This window comes from Scyliorhinus canicula, chromosome 5 (assembly GCF_902713615.1).
Source record: "Scyliorhinus canicula chromosome 5, sScyCan1.1, whole genome shotgun sequence".
NCBI classification, from domain to species: domain Eukaryota; kingdom Metazoa; phylum Chordata; class Chondrichthyes; order Carcharhiniformes; family Scyliorhinidae; genus Scyliorhinus; species Scyliorhinus canicula.
The window spans coordinates 220,991,944-221,011,430 of record NC_052150.1 but is presented as its reverse complement, the minus strand read 5'-3'; the positions used below and the strand labels follow the sequence as shown (position 1 = coordinate 221,011,430).

The 19,487-nt window shown below is 60.2% G+C and overlaps 1 protein-coding gene across 1 annotated transcript in view; it reads right to left on the bottom strand.

Moving 5' to 3' along the window:
* acaa1 (acetyl-CoA acyltransferase 1) overlaps positions 1 to 18,570 on the bottom strand; it is a 48,268-nt gene extending 29,698 nt beyond the window's left edge. Inside the window, exons 1-4 of the mRNA XM_038798561.1 lie at positions 18,274 to 18,570; positions 6,864 to 6,957; positions 2,022 to 2,079; positions 1,857 to 1,936 (exon numbers count right to left, since the gene is read on the bottom strand). Coding sequence (XP_038654489.1) covers positions 1,857 to 1,936; positions 2,022 to 2,079; positions 6,864 to 6,957; positions 18,274 to 18,456 — 415 coding nt within the window. The 5' untranslated portion in view covers positions 18,457 to 18,570. The remainder of the gene's footprint in view (positions 1 to 1,856; positions 1,937 to 2,021; positions 2,080 to 6,863; positions 6,958 to 18,273) is intronic.
* Positions 18,571 to 19,487: the final 917 nt, after the last annotated feature.

Below are 19,487 nucleotides of genomic sequence, written 5' to 3'. Positions count from 1 at the left end.
GCAGAGACAGAGTGGATCGTCAGAGGCTTTTTCCCAGGGTAGAGATGTCAATTACTAGGGGGCATAGGTTCAAGGTGCGAGGGGCAAGGTTTAGAGTAGGTGTACAAGGCAAGTTTTGTTTTTACACAGAGGGTGGCGGAGGAGGTGGTGGAAGCAGGGACGATAGTGACATTTAAGGGGCATCTTGACAAATACATGAATAGGATGGGAATAGAGGACCCAGGAAGTGTAGAAGATTTTAGTTTAGACGGGCAGCATGGTCAACGCAGGCTTGGGAGGGCCGAAGGGCCTGTTCCTGTGCTATACTTTTCTTATTTCAGTTCCGGCCTTGGGTCACTGTCCGTGCGGAATCTGCACGTTCTCCCCGTGTCTGCGTGGGTTTCCTCCGGGTACTCCGGGTTCCTCCCACATTCCAAACATGTGCCAGTTAGGTGGACTGGTCATGAAAAATTGCTCCTTAAATGTCCAGGGGTGTCAGGTTAGGTCACAGGGAAAAGGCGGGGTAGTGGACCTGGGCGGGTGCTCTTTCAGAGGATCAGTGCAGACTGGATAGGCCGAATGGCCTCCTTCAGCATTGAAGGGATTCTGTGATTCTATGATGAGGTAGCAGATTTAAAACAGAGACGAGGAGAAATTACTTCTCTCAAAGGGTGGTGAATCTGTGGAATTTACTACCCCAGAGTGTGGTGGATGCTGGGACACTGAGTAAATTTGAGGAGGAGATAGACAGATTTTTAATGAGTAATGGGTTGAAGGGTTACAGAGAACGGGCAGGACGGTGATGTGAAGGCCAGGATGGGATCAGCCACGATCACATTGAATGGTGGAGCGGGCTCGAGGGGCTGAATTGTCTAATTCTGCTCATAGTTTGTGTTCTTATGATCCGTATGTGGAGTTCCACATTCCCATCTACCCCCCCCGATAACCTTTGATTCCCTCAGCCAATAAGAATCATGTCTACCTCGACCTTCCAAATATTGAGTGACCCCACCTCCACCGCCTCCTGAGGCAGAGAGTTCCAAAGTCGCACAACCCGCCGAGATAAAAGTTCTCCTCACCTCTGTCCTAAAAGGGGGGCTTCCTAATTTTAAAACAGTGCCCCCTAGTTTGGGACTCACCCACGAGAGGAAACATCCTCCCTACAGCCACCTTGTCAATACGATTCAGCATCTTCAATAACGTCAAAAGGAAATTAAACTTGCAGAGCTACGGGGTATATTCGACAGAGAGCTGGCATAGACCCGATGGGCCGAATGGCTACCCACTCTGCTGTGCTGACTCCACGCCTTTCCATTACATATTGCGCATTCCCCACCGCCCTGCAACTTTCTCCCCCTCAAGTACTTTTTCCGTTATCATATTGCTGTTTGCGGGATCTTGCTGTGTCCAAACTGGCTGCCATGTTTCAACGGTGACAGAGAACATCGAACATACAGTGCAGAAGGAGGCCATTCGGCCCATTGAGTATGCACCGACCCACTTAAGCTCTTTCTTCCACCCTATCTCCATAACCCAATAACTCCTCCTAACCTCTTTGGCTACGAAGTGCAATTTAGCACGGCCAATTCACCTAACCTGCGCAACTTTGGACTGTGGGAGGAAACCGGAGCACCCCAAGCCGGGAATCGAACCTGGGACCCTGGCGCTGTGAAGCCACAGTGCTAGCCACGTGTGCTACCGTGCTGCCCACCGTGACCACGCTTCACAAAGTGCTGCACTGCTTGTGAAAACACGATACAGACGGAAGGCTTTCTTCCTGTGTTACGGATGGTTAATGAGGCAACAGCTCCTCTACTCCAGGCCCTACACAGGTGTGGATGGGGATTATTCCCACGCACGGAGACCCACACACTCACCTGCAATGTTAATGAAAGCCTGAAGTCCTGAGGAACACTGCCGGTTGACGCTGTACACAGGGACAGACTCGGGAATGCCGCTGGAGAAACGGTAAACAGGTTAGACGACAGAATCTATGGGTCAAAACAATTTGGAAGGAAACAAAACGAAATGAAAGCAAGTACCTCGAGAACTGAGCTACCCTCGCCATAAACGCTCCAGCACCCGGCTGCAAGACATTACCTAATGGAAGATCAAAGGAACGATTAATGCGGCGACATAGGATGTTTGCGGCAGTAACCACTGTTGTATTATATTGTATATACTGGTATTACGGTAAGGCCCCTGTACTACAGGTATGGGGGGTAGATCCCTGCCTGCTGGCTCCGCCCAGTAGGCGGAGTATAAATATGTGTGCTCCCCGTACAGCAGCCATTTCGTCAGCTGCTGCAGGAGGCCGCACATCTCTGTGTAATAAAGCCTCGATTACACTCTACTCTCGTCTCGTCGTAATTGATAGCGCATCAAGGCTTGCATTTCTTATCACTGAAAATGCATCAAGTGGTTGACATGGGCCCCAGACTGTGAGTGACATTCCGTCACGGTGCTGTCCCTGTAGGAGGATCAGCAGTGCCCTCATCCACACACACGCTCTCCAATTCACAACCTGCAATCCCTTAACGTTACCTCTGTAGACGGGAAAATGCATTCACCAACGCGGGGGAGTGTGGAGTAGCGGTAATGTCACTGGGTTAGTAACCCAGAGGCCCCAGGTTAATGCTCCGGGGACGTGGGTTCAAATCCCACCCACAGCAGCTGTAACAGAATTGAAATGTAATCATTAAATCTGGAATTAAAGCTCATCGTCAGTGAGGGTGACCATCCGGGGAAGGGAATCTGCTGCCCTTACCCGGCTGACTCTGCCCCCAGAGGGTTGTGGGGGTCTCGCTGCCTGAAGGGGTAGGAGAGGTACAAACCCTCAACTCAATTGTAAAGGTGTCTGGATTGGCAACCTCAAGTCAGGGTCACAGACCAAATGCTGGAAAAGGGGATGCAGCTCATTTTGCGGCTGGCGCAGACATGATGGGCCGAGTGGCCTTTTTAAAAACATTTGTTCAGGGGATGTGGGCCTTGCAGGCCGGCCCAGCATTTGTTGCCCATCCCTGAGTGCATTTAAGAGTCAACCACATTGCTGTGGGTCTGTAGGCCAGACCGGGTAAGGAGAGCAGATTTCCTTCCCTAAAGGACATGAGTGAACCAGATACGAAAGGGAAAATGCTGGAAAATCTCAGCAAGTCTGGCAGCATCTGTAGGGAGAGAGAAGAGCTAACGTTTCGAGTCCGATGACTCTTTGTCAAAGCTTAGTAAACCAGATGGCTTTTTAATAACAATCGACAAAGGGAGGAGTTCTGGAAGGGGATGGCGAGGACGGTGTCGAGGGTGGTGGGATCCAGGGTCAAGCCAGGATGGGGACTCGCGATTTTTGGGGTTGGGGTGGAGCTGGGAGTGCAGGAGGCGAAAGAGGCCGGTGTGCTGGCCTTTGCGTCCCTAGTAGCCCGGCGAAGGATCTTGCTACAATGGAAGGATGCGAGGCCCCCAAGCGTGGAGACCTGGATCAATGACATGGCGGGTTTCATTAAGCTAGAGAACATCAAATTCGCCCTGAGAGGGTCGGTACAAGGGTTCTTTAGGCGGTGGCAACCTTTTCTCGACTTTCTGGCTCAACGATAGGGTACAGGGACAGTAGCAGCAGCAACCCGGGGGGGGGGAGGGGGAGGGAAAAGGTGAGGGGGGGGGCGGACGATGACTATGTTTGTTTATTTAATTTAAATTTATTTTTAAGTTCTTTTGTTGTTCATTGGGGTTGGGGGGGGTGGGGGATGGGATACATGCGTCGATATGGTCTGGGGGTGTTACAGTTATTATGGGTTATTTTGTGGCATTTCATTGTTTGTCGTTATGTTTTATATTTTCTGTAAAAAATTCCAATAAAAATTATATTTAAAAAAATAACAATCGACAATAAGACCATAAGACACAGGAGCAGAATTAGGCCACTCGGCCCATCGAGTCTGCTACGCCATTCAATCATGGCTGATAATTTCTCATCCCTATTCTCCAGCCTTCTCCCCATAACCCCTGATCCCCTTATTAATCAAGAACCTATCTATCTCGGTCTTAAAAAGACACTCAGTGATTTGGCCTCCACAGCCTTCTGCGGCAAAGAGTTCCATAGATTCACCTCCCTCTGGCTGAAGAAATTCCTCCTCATCTCGATTTTAAAGGATCGTCCGTTCCGTCTGAGATGGTGTCCTCTGCTTCTAGTTTTTCCTACAAGTGGAAACATCCTCTCCACATCCACTCTATCCAGTCCTCGCAGTATCCTGTAAGTTTCAACAAGATCCCCTCTCATCCTTCTAAACTCCAACGAGTACAGACCCAGAGTCCTCAAACGTTCCTCATACGACAAGCTCTTCATTCCAGGGATCATTCTTGTGAACCTCCTCTGGACCCTTTCCAAGGCCAACAAATCCTTCCTTAGATACGGGTCCCAAAACTGCTCATAATACTCCAAATGGGGTCTGACTATGGCCTTAATACATCCCTGGTCTTGTATTCTAGTCCTCTCGACATGAATGCTAACATTGCATTTTCCCTCTGAACTGCTGACTGAACGGACAATGCTTTCATGGTCAGCATTAGACTTTTAATTCCGTTTTTTTTATTTAATCAAATTTCACCATCTGCATTGGTGGGGTTTGAACCCAGGTCCCCAAAGCATCACCCGGGATCTCTGGATTACTAGCCCAGCGACAACACCACTGTGCCACTGCCTCCCCGGCAGAGTGTCATTTTGAGTGTTCTTTCTCCAATGTAATTGTTTTACTGGAGGGTTCTGAGCATGTGCGAGCTGGGTGGGGGGGGGGGGGGGGGGGGCGGGGTTCGCAGTGTGCAAGAGTGTTCTGTGAACAAGATCGGTTCACTACTGCTCCTGTTTTCATAGTTATTACTGTTGTTGTTAAACTTTGCTGTTTATATGAAGAACTTCTTTCTTTAAAATGACGCATTTGACTAATAATAGTCGAATAATAATTCTCAAGTCACCACAACGCTTCACTGCCTTCAGCAAAGGCAAGCCACTCAGTTCAAGGGCAGATAGGGATGGGCAGCAATGTTAGCCTCGCCGGTGGAACAATAAAGAAACTTGGCCTTTGCCAACTCTCATCTCCGAATCAGAAGGTAGCGGGTTCAAGCCCCACTCCGGGAGACTCGAGCACAGGAAGCCGGCTGATGTTTCGAGTGCAGCACCCAGGGAGTGCAGCACTGTCCGAGGTGTCTTCTTTCAGTTAAGGTGTGAAGGCAAAATACTAATTACCCTGGAAAGCAGACATTAAAGGTTCCAGAAGAACATTTAAGGGAAGCCTCCTCAGGATAGCACAGTGGTTAACATTGCTGCTTCGCAGCTCCAGGGTCCCAGGTTCAATTCCCATCTTGGGTGACTGACTGTACGTTCTCCCCGTGTGGGTGTGCTCCGGTTTCCTCCCACAATCCAAAAATGTGCAGGTTACGTGGATTAGCCGTGCTAAATTACCCCTTAGTATCCAAAGGTTTGGTGGGGTTACGGGGATAGTTCAGGGACGTGGGCCTGAGTAAGGTGCTCTTTCAGAGGGTTGGTGCAGACTTGATGGGCCGAATGGCATCCTTCTGCACTGTAGGGATTCTATGATGATTCTTGTAACACGGTAGCACAGTGGGTAGCACTATTGCTTCACAGCGCAAGGGTCCCTGGTTCGATTCCCAACTTGGGTCATTGTCTGTGCGGAGTCTGCACGTTCTCCCCGTGTCTGTGTGGTTTCCTCCGGGTGCTCCGGTTTCCTCCCACAAGTCCAGAAAGACGTGCTGTTAGGTAATTTGGACATTCTGAATTCTCCCTCTGTGTACCCGAACAGGCGCCGGAATGTGGCTACTCGAGGATTTTCACAGTAACTTCATTGCAGTGTTACGGTAAGCCTACAGAATTTTACAGAATTTACAGAGCAGAAGGAGGCCATTCGGCCAATCGAGTCTGCACCGGCTCCTGGAAAGAGCACCCTACCCAAGGTCAACACCTCCACCCTATCCCCATAACCCAGTAACCCCACCCAACACCAAGGGCAATTTTGGACACTAAGGGCAATTTTGGACACTAAGGGCAATTTATCATGCCCAATCCACCTAACTTGCACATCTTTGGACTGTGGGAGGAAACCGGAGCACCCGAAGGAAACCCACACAGACACGGGGAGAACGTGCAGACTCCGCACAGACAGTGACCCAAGCTGGAATCGAACCTGGGACCCTGGAGCTGTGAAGCGATTGTGCTATCCACAATGCTACCGGGCTGCCTACTTGTGACATTGAAGATTATCATTATTATTACATCCCTCGACATAGAGAGAGATTTTTTTTCTGGTCATTTATGAAATATAAAAGCAAAATATCACAGAAGCGGAAGATCTGAAATTAAAGCAGAATATGCAGGATAAACGCAGCGAGTCTGGCAGCATCTGTGAAGAGGGTAACATTTCCGGTCCGATACGACTCTTCTACAATCTTTATTAGTGTCACAAGTAGGCTTACATTAACACTGCAATGAGGTTACTGTGAAAAGCCCCTAGTCGCCAGAATGACCAATTCACCTAACAGCACATCTTTCGGGACTTGTGGGAGGAAACCGGAGCACTCGTGCAGGCTTCCCAAGCCGGGAATCGAACCTGGGATCCTGGTGCTGTGAAGCAACAGTGCTAACCACTGTGTGACCATGCCGCCAGAACTCCATTGGTCATTTATTTGATTCCAGTGTGCAGATGAGCTACAATGGAACAAGGGCTACATCACAAGAGTTCAACACTCCCTGAATATTCTGGAGGAGAGTCAGCCTGGATCCCTGATGACAGCACTCTCTCTTCTGAATTGGATTAAAGATTGAAAAACAAAAAGGGACTTTTCAATAAAAAAAAGTAACAGGATAGATAGGCTTCAGTTACCAACACATATGTCCCCAAGATGATGAGGCTGAAGTCCGACATCTCTCAGCACAGCTAACATGACAGCGGATAGCAGTTCACCTGGTCCCGTGTCCTGTAGGGATCACAGAAGTTACTCGGGCGCCCCCGTTAAGTCAGAGGCAGGTGTGTGTGGGGGGGGGGGGGGTCTCGGAGGTGGAAAATAAGGGTGCAGAGACCGAGAGGACTAGGGATAAGGGGATTTAGAGATTGAGGGGGTGGGTAAATGGGGGTTGGAGCCTGAGGGGTGTGGAATAGAGGAGGTTAGAGATTCGGGGGGGGGGGGGGGGGGGGGGCACGGTGGTTAGCACTGCTGTCTCACGACGCCGAGGATCCAGGTTCGATCCCGGCCCCAGGTCACTGTCCGTGAGGAGTTTGCACATTCTCTCCGTGTTTGCGTGGGTTTCAGCCCCACAACCCAAAGATGTGCAGCATAGATGGATTGGCCACGCTAAATTGCCCCTTAATGGGGAAAAAATGGATTGGGTACCTCAAACTTATTTTTAAAAAAGAGACGAAGGAGGTCAGGGGACGAGGGGGTCGGGGGACGAGGGGGTCGGGGGGGTCGAGGGAGTTGGGGGACGAGGGAGTTGGGGGACGAGGGAGTTGGGGGACGAGGGAGTTGGGGGACGAGGGAGTTGGGGGACGAGGGAGTTGGGGGACGAGGGAGTTGGGGGACAAGTTAGGGGATAGGAGGTGGGGAATGGGGGTGTGAGGAATGGGGGGGTGAGGGACAGGGGGTGGGGAATGGGGAATGGGGGGTGGGGAATGGGGATGGGGGGGTGGGAATGGGGGGGGTGGGGAATGGGGGGCGTGGGAAATGGGGGGGCGTGGGAAATGGGGGGCGTGGGGAATGGGGGGGCGTGGGGAATGGGGGGGCGTGGGGAATGGGGGGCGTGGGGAATGGGGGCGTGGGGAATGGGGGGGGCGTGGGGAATGGGGGGCGTGGGGGGCGTGGGGCGTGGGGGGCGTGGGGCGTGGGGGGCGTGGGGAGTGGGGGGCGTGGGGAGTGGGGGGCGTGGGGAGTGGGGGGCGTGGGGAGTGGGGGGCGTGGGGAATGGGGGGCGTGGGGAATGGGGGCGTGGGGAATGGGGGGCGTGGGGGGTGGGGGGCGGGGAGGTGGGGAGTGGGGGGCGTGGGAAGTGGGGGGCGTGGGGAGGGGGGCGTGGGGGCGTGGGGATGGGGGGCGTGGGGAGTGGGGGGCGTGGGGAGTGGGGGCGGGGAGTGGGGGGCGGGGGTGGGGGGCTGGGAATGGGGGCGTGGGGAAAGGGGGCGGGGGGAATGGGGGGCGTGGGGAAGGGGGCGTGGGAATGGGGGGCGTGGGGAATGGGGGCGTGGGGAAGGGGGCGTGGGGAATGGGGGGCGTGGGAAATGGGGGCGTGGGAAATGGGGGGGCGGGGAAATGGGGGGGGGAAAGGGGGCGTGGGAAATGGGGGGCGTGGGAAATGGGGGCGTGGGAAATGGGGGGGCGTGGGAAATGGGGGGCGTGGGAAATGGGGGGCGTGGGAAATGGGGGGCGTGGGAAATGGGGGGCGTGGGAAATGGGGGGGCGTGGGAAATGGGGGGCGTGGGAAATGGGGGGCGTGGGAAATGGGGGCGTGGGAAATGGGGGGCGTGGGAAATGGGGGGGCGTGGGAAATGGGGGGGGCGTGGGAAATGGGGGGGGCGTGGGGAAATGGGGGGGCGGGAAATGGGGGGGCGTGGGAAATGGGGGGGCGTGGGATGGGGGGGGGGGGAAAGGGGGGGGCGTGGGAAATGGGGGGGCGTGGGATGGGGGGCGTGGGAAATGGGGGGCGTGGGAAATGGGGGGCGTGGGAAATGGGGGGGCGTGGGAAATGGGGGGCGTGGGAAATGGGGGGCGTGGGAAATGGGGGGGCGTGGGAAATGGGGGGCGTGGGAAATGGGGGGGCGTGGGAAATGGGGGGCGGGGGAAATGGGGGGCGTGGGGAAAGGGGGGCGTGGGGAAAGGGGGGCGTGGGGAAAGGGGGGCGTGGGGAAAGGGGGGGTGGGGAGGGGGGGGCGTGGGGAGGGGGGCGTGGGGAGTGGGGGGCGTGGGGAGTGGGGGGCGTGGGAATGGGGGGCGTGGGAAATGGGGGGCGTGGGGAAATGGGGGCGTGGGGACTGGGGGGCGTGGGAATGGGGGCGTGGGGAGTATGGGGGGCGTGGGGAATGGGGGGCGTGGGAATGGGGGGCGTGGGGATGGGGGGGCGTGGGAATGGGGGGCGTGGGGAATGGGGGGGCGTGGGAATGGGGGGCGTGGGGAAGGGGGGCGTGGGGAATGGGGGGCGTGGGGAAGGGGGGCGTGGGGAATGGGGGGCGTGGGGAATGGGGGGCGTGGGGAATGGGGGGCGTGGGGAATGGGGGGGGCGTGGGGGAATGGGGGGCGTGGGGAATGGGGGGCGTGGGGAATTGGCGGGTGGGGGGAATTGGCGGGTGGGGGGAATTGGCGGGTGGGGGGAATTGGGGGTGGGGGGAATTGGCGGGTGGGGGGAATTGGCGGGTGGGGGGAATTGGCGGGTGGGGGGAATTGGCGGGTGGGGGGGGAATTGGCGGGTGGGGGGGAATTGGCGGGTGGGGGGAATTGGCGGGTGGGGGGAATTGGCGGGTGGGGGGAATTGGCGGGTGGGGGGGAGGAATTGTGCGCGTGGGGGGAATTGGGCTCGTGGTGGGAATTGGCGGGTGGGGGGATTGGCGAGGTGGGGGGAAATTGGCGCGTGGGGGGAATGGCGGATGGGGGGACTTGGGAAGTGGGGGGGAAATTGGCAGGGCGTGGGGTGGAATTGGCGGGTGGGGGGAATTGGCGGGTGGGGGGAATTGGCGGGTGGGGGGAATTGGCGGGTGGGGGGAATTGGCGGGTGGGGGGAATTGGCGGGTGGGGGGAATTGGCGGGTGGGGGGAATTGGCGGGTGGGGGGAATTGGCGGGTGGGGAATGGGGGGCGTGGGAATGGGGGCGGGGGTGGGGAAGGGGGGGCGTGGGGAATGGGGGGGTGGGGAATGGGGGGGGGGGAATGGGGGGCGTGGGGAATGGGGGGCGTGGGGAATGGGGGGCTGGGGAATGGGGGGCGTGGGGAATGGGGGGGGGGGAATGGGGGGCGGGGGAATGGGGGCGTGGGGAATGGGGGGCGTGGGGAATGGGGGGGCGTGGGGAATGGGGGGTTAGGGGACGTGGGAGTAGGGGATAGGGTGGGGACGGGGGAGGGGGGGGTGGGGAATGGGGGGGTTAGGGGACGTGGGAGTTAGGGGATAGGGTGTGAAATGGGGGTGGGGAATGGGGGCGTGGGGAATGGGGGGCGTGGGGAACGGGGGGCGTGGGAACGGGGGGCGTGGGGATACGGGGGGGGTTAGGGGACGGGGGGGGGTTAGGGGGGGGGGGGGTTAGGGGACGGGGGGGGGTTAGGGGACGGGGGGGGGGTTAGGGGAACGGGGGGGGGTTAGGGGGGGGGGGGTTAGGGGACGGGGGGGGTTAGGGGACGGGGGGGGTTAGGGGACGGGGGGGGTTAGGGGACGGGGGGGGTTAGGGGACGTGGGGGTTAGGGGACGTGGGGGTTAGGGGACGTGGGGGTTAGGGGACGTGGGGGTTAGGGGACGTGGGGGTTAGGGGACGTGGGGGTTAGGACGGGGGGGTAGGGGACGTGGGGGTTAGGGGAGTGGGGGTTAGGGGACGTGGGGGTAGGGGAAGTGGGGGTTAGGGGACGGGGGGTTAGGGACGTGGGGGTTAGGGGACGTGGGGGTTAGGGGACGTGGGGGTTAGGGGACGTGGGGGTTAGGGGACGTGGGGGTTAGGGGACGTGGGGGTTAGGGGACGTGGGGGTTAGGGGACGTGGGGGTTAGGGGACGTGGGGGTTAGGGGACGTGGGGGTTAGGGGACGTGGGGGTTAGGGGACGTGGGGGTTAGGGGACGTGGGGGTTAGGGGACGTGGGGGTTAGGGACGTGGGGGTTAGGGGACGTGGGGGTTAGGGGACGTGGGGGTTAGGGGACGTGGGGGTTAGGGGACGTGGGGGCTTAGGGGACGTGGGGGTTAGGGGGACGTGTGGGGTTAGGGGACGTGGGGGTTAGGGACGTGGGGGTTAGGTGGACGTGGGGGTTAGGGGACGTGGGGGTTAGGGGACGTGGGGGTTAGGGGACGTGGGGGTTAGGGGACGTGGGGGTTAGGGGACGTGGGGGTTAGGGGAGTGGGGGTTAGGGGACGTGGGGGTTAGGGGACGTGGGGGTTAGGGGACGTGGGGTTAGGGGACGTGGGGTTAGGGACGTGGGGGTTAGGGACGTGGGGGTTAGGGGACGTGGGGGTTAGGGGACGTGGGGGTTAGGGGACGTGGGGGTTAGGGGACGTGGGGTGTTAGGGGACGTGGGGGTTAGGGGAGTGGGGGTTAGTGGACGTGGGGGTTAGGGGACGTGGGGTAGGGACGTGGGTAGGGGACGTGGGGGTTAGGGGACGTGGGGGTTAGGGGACGTGGGGGTTAGGGACGTGGGGGTTAGGGGCCGTGGGGTTAGGGGACGTGGGGGTTAGGGGACGTGGGGGTTAGGGGACGTGGGGGTTAGGGGACGTGGGGGTTAGGGGACGTGGGGTTAGGGACGTGGGGGTTAGGGGACGTGGGGGTTAGGGGACGTTGGGGGTTAGGGGACGTGGGGGTTAGGGGACGTGGGGGTTAGGGGACGTGGGGGTTAGGGGGCGTGGGGGTTAGGGGACGTGGGGGTTAGGGGGCGTGGGGGTTAGGGGACGTGGGGGTTAGGGGACGTGGGGGTTAGGGGACGTGGGGGTTAGGGGACGTGGGGGTTAGGGGACGTGGGGGTTAGGGGACGTGGGGGTTAGGGGACGTGGGGGTTAGGGGACGTGGGGGTTAGGGGACGTGGGGGTTAGGGGACGTGGGTGGTTAGGGGACGTGGGGGTTAGGGGACGTGGGGGTTAGGGACAGTGGGGGTTAGGGGACGTGGGGGTTAGGGGACGTGGGGGTTAGGGGACGTGGGGGTTAGGGGACGTGGGGGTTAGGGGACGTGGGGTTAGGGGACGTGGGGGTTAGGGGACGTGGGGGGTTAGGGACGTGGGGGTTAGGGGACGTGGGGGTTAGGGGACGTGGGGGTTAGGGGACGTGTGGGGGTTAGGGGACGTGGGGGTTAGGGGACGTGGGGGTTAGGGGACGTGGGGGTTAGGGGACGTGGGAGTTAGGGGGCGTGGGAGTTAGGGGGCGTGGGGTTAGGGGACGTGGGGGTTAGGGGACGTGGGGGTTAGGGGACGTGGGGGGTTAGGGGACGTGGGGGTTAGGGGACGTGGGGGTTAGGGGACGTGGGGGTTAGGGGACGTGGGGGTTAGGGGACGTGGGGGTTAGGGGACGTGGGGGTTAGGGGACGTGGGGGTAGGGGACGTGGGGGTTAGGGGACGTGGGGGTTAGGGGACGTGGGGGTTAGGGGACGTGGGGGTTAGGGGACGTGGGGGTTAGGGACGTGGGTGGGTTAGGGGAAGTGTGGGGTTAGGGGACGTGTGCGGTTAGGGGGCGTGGGGTTAGGGGTACGTGGGGTTAGGGGACGTTGGGGGTTAGGGGACGTGGGGGTTAGGGGACGTGGGGGTTAGGGGACGTGGGGGTTAGGGGACGTGGGGGTTAGGGGACGTGGGGGTTAGGGGCCGTGGGGGTTAGGGGACGTGGGGGTTAGGGACGTGGGGGTTAGGGGACGTGGGAGTTAGGGGACGTGGGGGTTAGGGGACGTGGGGGTTAGGGGACGTGGGGGTTAGGGGACGTGGGGGTTAGGGGACGTGGGGGTTAGGGGAGTGGGGGTTAGGGGAGGGGGGGTTAGGGGACGTGGGGGTTAGGGGACGTGGGGTTAGGGGACGTGGGGTTAGGGGACGTGGGGGTTAGGGGACGTGGGGGTTAGGGGACGTGGGGGTTAGGGACGTGGGGGTTAGGGGACGTGGGGGTTAGGGACGTGGGGGTTAGGGGACGTGGGGGTTAGGGGACGTGGGGGTAGGGGACGTGGGGGTTAGGGGACGTGGGGGTTAGGGGACGTGTGGGGTTAGGGGACGTGGGGTTAGGGGCCGTGGGGGTTAGGGGACGTGGGGGTTAGGGGACGTGGGGGGTTAGGGGACGTGGGGGGTTAGGGGACGTGGGGGTTAGGGGCGTGGGGGTTAGGGGACGTGGGGGGTTAGGGACGTGGGGGTTAGGGGACGTGGGGGTTAGGGGACGTGGGGTTTAGGGACGGGGGTTAGGGGACGTGGGGTTAGGGGACGTGGGGGTTAGGGGACGTGGGGGTTAGGGGACGTGGGGGTTAGGGGGCGTGGGGGTTACGGGGACGTGGGGTAGGGGAGTGGGGGTTAGGGGACGTGGGGGTTAGGGGAGTGGGGGTTAGGGGACGTGGGGGGTTAGGGGACGTGGGGGTTAGGGGAGTGGGGGTTAGGGACGTGGGGTAGGGGACGTGGGGGTAGGGGACGTGGGGTTAGGGGACGTGGGGGTTAGGGGACGTGGGGGTTAGGGGACGTGGGGTTAGGGGACGTGGGGGTTAGGGGACGTGGGAGTTAGGGGACGTGGGGTTAGGGGACGTGGGGGTTAGGGGACGTGGGGGTTAGGGGACGTGGGGGTTAGGGGACGTGGGGGTTAGGGGACGTGGGGGTTAGGGGACGTGGGGGTTAGGGGACGTGGGGGTTAGGGGACGTGGGAGTTAGGGGACGTGGGAGTTAGGGGACGTGGGAGTTAGGGGACGTGGGAGTTAGGGACGGGGAGTTAGGGGACGTGGGAGTTAGGGGACGGGGAGTTAGGGGACGTGGGAGTTAGGGGACGTGGGAGTTAGGGGACGTGGGGGTTAGGGGACGTGGGAGTTAGGGGACGTGGGAGTTAGGGGAGTGGGAGTTAGGGACGTGGGAGTTAGGGGACGTGGGGAGTTAGGGGACGTGGGAGTTAGGGGACGTGGGAGTTAGGGGACTGGGAGTTAGGGGACGTGGGAGTTAGGGGACGTGGGAGTTAGGGGACGTGGGAGTTAGGGGACGTGGGAGTTAGGGGACGTGGGAGTTAGGGGACGTGGGAGTTAGGGGACGGGGAGCTTAGGGGGACTTGGGAGTTAGGGGACGTGGGAGTTAGGGGACGTGGAGTTAGGGGAGTGGGAGGTAGGGGACGTGGGGTAGGGGACGTGGGGAGTAGGGACGTGGGAGTTAGGGGACGTGGGAGTTAGGGTGGACGTGGGAGAGTTAGGGGGCCGTGGGAGTAGGGGGAGTGGAGTTAGGGGCGTGGGAGGTAGGGGCGTGGGAGGGGACGTGGGAGTTAGGGGGCGTGGGAGTTAGGGGGCGTGGGAGTTAGGGGGGCGTGGGAGTTAGGGGGGCGTGGGAGTAGGGGGCGTGGGAGTTAGGGGGCGTGGGAGTTAGGGGGCAGTGGAGTTAGGGGCGTGGGAGTTAGGGGCGTGGGAGTTAGGGGGCGTGGGAGTTAGGGGGCGTGGGAGTTAGGGGGCGTGGGAGTTAGGGGGCGTGGAGTTAGGGGGCGTGGGAGTTAGGGGCGTGGGAGTTAGGGGGCGTGGGGGTTAGGGGGCGTGGGAGTTAGGGGGCGTGGGAGTTAGGGGGCGTGGGAGTTAGGGGGCGTGGGATGTTAGGGGGCGTGGGAGTTAGGGGGCGTGGGAGTTAGGGGGCGTGGGAGTTAGGGGGCGTGGGAGTTAGGGGGCGTGGGAGTTAGGGGGCGTGGGAGTTAGGGGGCGTGGGAGTTAGGGGGCGTGGGAGTTAGGGGGCGTGGGAGTTAGGGGACGTGGGAGTTAGGGGACGTGGGGAGTTAGGGGACGTGGGAGTTAGGGGACGTGGGAGTTAGGGGACGTGGGAGTTAGGGGCGTGGGAGTTAGGGGACGTGGGAGTAGGGGACGTGGGAGTTAGGGGACGTGGGAGGTTAGGGGACGTGGGAGTTAGGGGACGTGGGAGTTAGGGGACGTGGGAGTTAGGGGACGTGGGAGTAGGGGACGTGGGAGTTAGGGGACGTGGGAGTTAGGGGACGTGGGAGTTAGGGGACGTGGGAGTTAGGGGACGTGGGAGTTAGGGGACGTGGGAGTTAGGGGAAGTGGGAGTTAGGGGACGTGGGAGTTAGGGGACGTGGGAGTTAGGGGACGTGGGAGTTAGGGGACGTGGGAGTTAGGGGACGTGGGAGTTAGGGGACGTGGGAGTTAGGGGACGTGGGAGTTAGGGGGCGTGGGAGTTAGGGGGCGTGGGAGTTAGGGGGCGTGGGAGTTAGGGGGCGTGGGAGTTAGGGGGCGTGGGAGTTAGGGGGCGTGGGAGTTAGGGGGCGTGGGAGTTAGGGGGCGTGGGAGTTAGGGGGCGTGGGAGTTAGGGGGCGTGGGAGTTAGGGGGCGTGGAGTTAGGGGGCGTGGGAGTTAGGGGGCGTGGGAGCTTAGGGCGTGGGAGTTAGGGGGCGTGGGAGTTAGGGGCGTGGGAGTTAGGGGGCGTGGGAGTTAGGGGGCGTGGGAGTTTGGGGGGCGTGGGAGTTAGGGGGGCGTGGGAGTTAGGGGGCGTGGGAGTTAGGGGGCGTGGGAGTTAGGGGGTGGGGAGTTAGGGGGCGTGGGAGTTAGGGGCGTGGGAGTTAGGGGGGTGGGAGTTAGGGGGCGTGGGAGTTAGGGGGCGTGGGAGGTAGGGGGCGTGGGAGTTAGGGGGCGTGGGAGTTAGGGGGCGTGGGAGTTAGGGGACGTGGGAGTTAGGGGGCGTGGGAGTTAGGGGGCGTGGGAGTTAGGGGGCGTGGGAGTTAGGGGCGTGGGAGTTAGGGGCGTGGGAGTTAGGGGGCGTGGAGTTAGGGGCGTGGGAGTTAGGGGGCGTGGGAGTTAGGGGGCGTGGGAGTTAGGGGGCGGGGTGGGAGTTAGGGGGCGTGGGAGTTAGGGGGCGGGGAGTTAGGGGGCGTGGGAGTTAGGGGGCGTGGGAGTTAGGGGACGTGGGAGTTAGGGGGCGTGGGAGTTAGGGGCGTGGGAGTTAGGGGCGTGGGAGTAGGGGGCGTGGGAGTTAGGGGGCGTGGGAGTTAGGGGGCGTGGGATTTAGGGGTGCGTGGAGTTAGGGGGCGTGGGAGTTAGGGGTCGTGGGAGTTAGGGGGCGTGGGAGTTAGGGGGCGTGGGAGGTTAGGGGGCGTGGGAGTTAGGGGGCGTGGGAGTTAGGGGGCGTGGAGTTAGGGGGCGGTGGGAGTTAGGGGCGGCGTGGGAGTTAGGGGCGTGGGAGTTAGGGGCGTGGGAGTTAGGGGGCGTGGGAGTTAGGGGCGTGGGAGTTAGGGGGCGTGGAGTTAGGGGGCGTGGGAGTTAGGGGGCGTGGAGTTAGGGGGCGTGGGAGATAGGGGGCGTGGAGTTAGGGGCGTGGGACGTTAGGGGGCTTGGGAGTTAGGGGCGTGGGAGTTAGGGGGCGTGGGAGTTAGGGGGCGTGGGAGTTAGGGGCGTGGGAGTTAGGGGGCGTGGGAGTTAGGGGGCGTGGGAGTTAGGGGGCGTGGGAGTTAGGGGGCGTGGGAGTTAGGGGGCGTGGGAGCTAGGGGCGTGGGAGCTAGGGGACGTGGGAGTTAGGGGACGTGGGAGTTAGGGGACGTGGGAGTTAGGGGACGTGGGAGTTAGGGGACGTGGGAGTTAGGGGACGTGGGAGTTAGGGGACGTGGGAGTTAGGGGACGTGGGAGTTAGGGGAGTGGGAGTTAGGGGACGTGGGAGTTAGGGGACGTGGGAGTTAGGGGACGTGGGAGTTAGGGGACGTGGGAGTTAGGGGACGTGGGAGTTAGGGGACGTGGGAGTTAGGGGACGTGGGAGTTAGGGGACGTGGGAGTTAGGGGACGTGGGAGTTAGGGGACGTGGGAGTTAGGGGACGTGGGAGTTAGGGGACGTGGGAGTTAGGGGACGTGGGAGTTAGGGGACGTGGGAGTTAGGGGACGTGGGAGTTAGGGGACGTGGGAGTTAGGGGACGTGGGAGTTAGGGGGACGTGGGAGTTAGGGGACGTGGGAGTTAGGGGACGTGGGAGTTAGGGGACGTGGGAGTTAGGGGACGTGGGAGTTAGGGGACGTGGGAGTTAGGGGACGTGGGAGTTAGGGGACGTGGGAGTTAGGGGACGTGGGAGTTAGGGGACGTGGGAGTTAGGGGACGTGGGAGTTAGGGGACGTGGGAGTTAGGGGACGTGGGAGTTAGGGGACGTGGGGGTTAGGGGACGTGGGAGTTAGGGGACGTGGGAGTTAGGGGACGTGGGAGTTAGGGGACGTGGGAGTTAGGGGACGTGGGAGTTAGGGGACGTGGGAGTTAGGGGACGTGGGAGTTAGGGGACGTGGGAGTTAGGGGACGTGGGAGTTAGGGGACGTGGGAGTTAGGGGACGTGGGAGTTAGGGGACGTGGGAGTTAGGGGACGTGGGAGTTAGGGGACGTGGGAGTTAGGGGACGTGGGAGTTAGGGGACGTGGGAGTTAGGGGACGTGGGAGTTAGGGGACGTGGGAGTTAGGGGACGTGGGAGTTAGGGGACGTGGGAGTTAGGGGACGTGGGAGTTAGGGGACGTGGGAGTTAGGGGACGTGGGAGTTAGGGGACGTGGGAGTTAGGGGACGTGGGAGTTAGGGGACGTGGGAGTTAGGGGACGTGGGAGTTAGGGGACGTGGGAGTTAGGGGACGTGGGAGTTAGGGGACGTGGGAGTTAGGGGACGTGGGAGTTAGGGGACGTGGGAGTTAGGGGACGTGGGAGTTAGGGAATAGGAGGTGGGGAATGGGGGTGTGAGGAATGAGGGGGTTAGGGACAGGGGGTGGGGAATGGGGGGGATTGGGAACGAGGGGGTGGGGGATGAGAGATTGGTACGAGACTGAGAGTTTTAATGTGGGCAGGGGGAGATGTCAAGGCTCCAGGTGTTTGGGAATATCTCCAGTTGCCAACTCCCCACTGTTCAAAGTTCAGACATTCCAGACAAACTCGGCCAATGGCCAAATGCAAGGATCAAAGTTCACAGACTAGAGATATTAACTCATTCACTCCCTCATTACCCAAGAACCACCTCCTTCTCCCCTCCTCCAATCATTCATTCCAAACACTGTCCCCCTCCACACTCGCCCCCTCCACTCTATCGCCCCTTCCACACTCGCCCCCACTCCACACTTACTCCCTCTCCCACACTCACCCCCTCTCGCCCCCTCTCCACATTCTCTCCCTCTCCCACACTCACTCCCTCTCCCACACTCACTCCCTCTCCCACACTCACTCCCTCTCCCCTTTCTCACTCTCACCCTCTCCACTTCCACTCACTCCCTCTCCACTCTCCCCTGCCACACTCACTCCCTCTCCACTCTCTCCCTCCCCCCTCCTCCCTTTCCCTCCCCTCTCTCTCCATTCTCTCCCCTTCCACACTCACTCCTTCGCCACTCTCTCCCCCTTCAACACTCACTCCCTCTCCATTCTCTCCCCTTCCACACACTCCCTCTCCATCTGTTCCCTTTCACTCTCTCCCGGTACCTTGAAGCTTCCTTTCTTGGCTTTGCCGATCGCTGTCCTCACTCCGTGAACCACAACCACCTCCGGGGCTCCGCCAGGCCTCCCGTGTCCCTGTCCCCGAGGCTGGAGCTGCCCGGAGCCCGGGGCCCGGAGCTGCCCGGAGTCCGGGGCCAGGTGGCCAGACAGCACCTGGAGCCGGAGCATCGGTGACCGGGAGGGAGACTGGGAGAGAGAGGAGGGACTGGGAGAGAGAGAGAGGAGGGACTGGGATAGAGAGGAGGGACTGGGATAGTGAGGAGAGAGGGACTGGGATAGTGAGGAGGGAGGGACTGGGATAGTGAGGAGGGAGAGAGGGACTAGGATAGTGAGGAGGGAGGGACTAGGATAGTGAGGAGGGAGGGACTGGGATAGTGAGGAGGGAGGGACTGACTGGGAAAGTGGGTCAGAGAGAGACAGGGAGACTGAGGAGCTGCTGCACTCTCTCCCTCTGTAACTGTGTCTGTATCTGGGTTTCACTCTGTTTCTCTCTTTTTATCTAATTCTGTCTCAGTCTCTCCATGTATGTTTCACTGTGTGTGTCTGTCTCTCTATCTCGCTGTGTCTCAATCTCTGTGTGTGTTTCACTGTCTCTGTATCTCTTCCGACTTTGCTACAACATCCCCATCACGTGACAGCCGCTTCCGTCCAACCCGGAATCAGAATCAGTGAAAATCCGGAAACTGTCAGCAAAATAATCAGATACCCCTCGACCCACACTGTCCACACATACACATATCCCTGACCCACTGTCCACACACAGATATCCCTGACCCACACTCACACACATATCCCTGACCCACACTGTCCACACACACATATCCCTGACCCACTGTCCACACACACATATCCCTGACCCACACTGTCCACACACACACACATATCCCTGACCCACACTGTCCACACACACAGATATCCCTGACCCACACTGTCCACACACACAGATATCCCTGACCCACACTGTCCACATACACACACACAGATATCCCTGACCCACACTGTCCACACACACAGATATCCCTGACCCACACTGTCCACACACAGATATCCCTGACCCACACTGTCCACACACAGATATCCCTGACCCACACTGTCCACACACACATATCCCTGACCCACTGTCCACACACACACATATCCCTGACCCACACTGTCCACACACACAGATATCCCTGACCCACTGTCCACACACAGATATC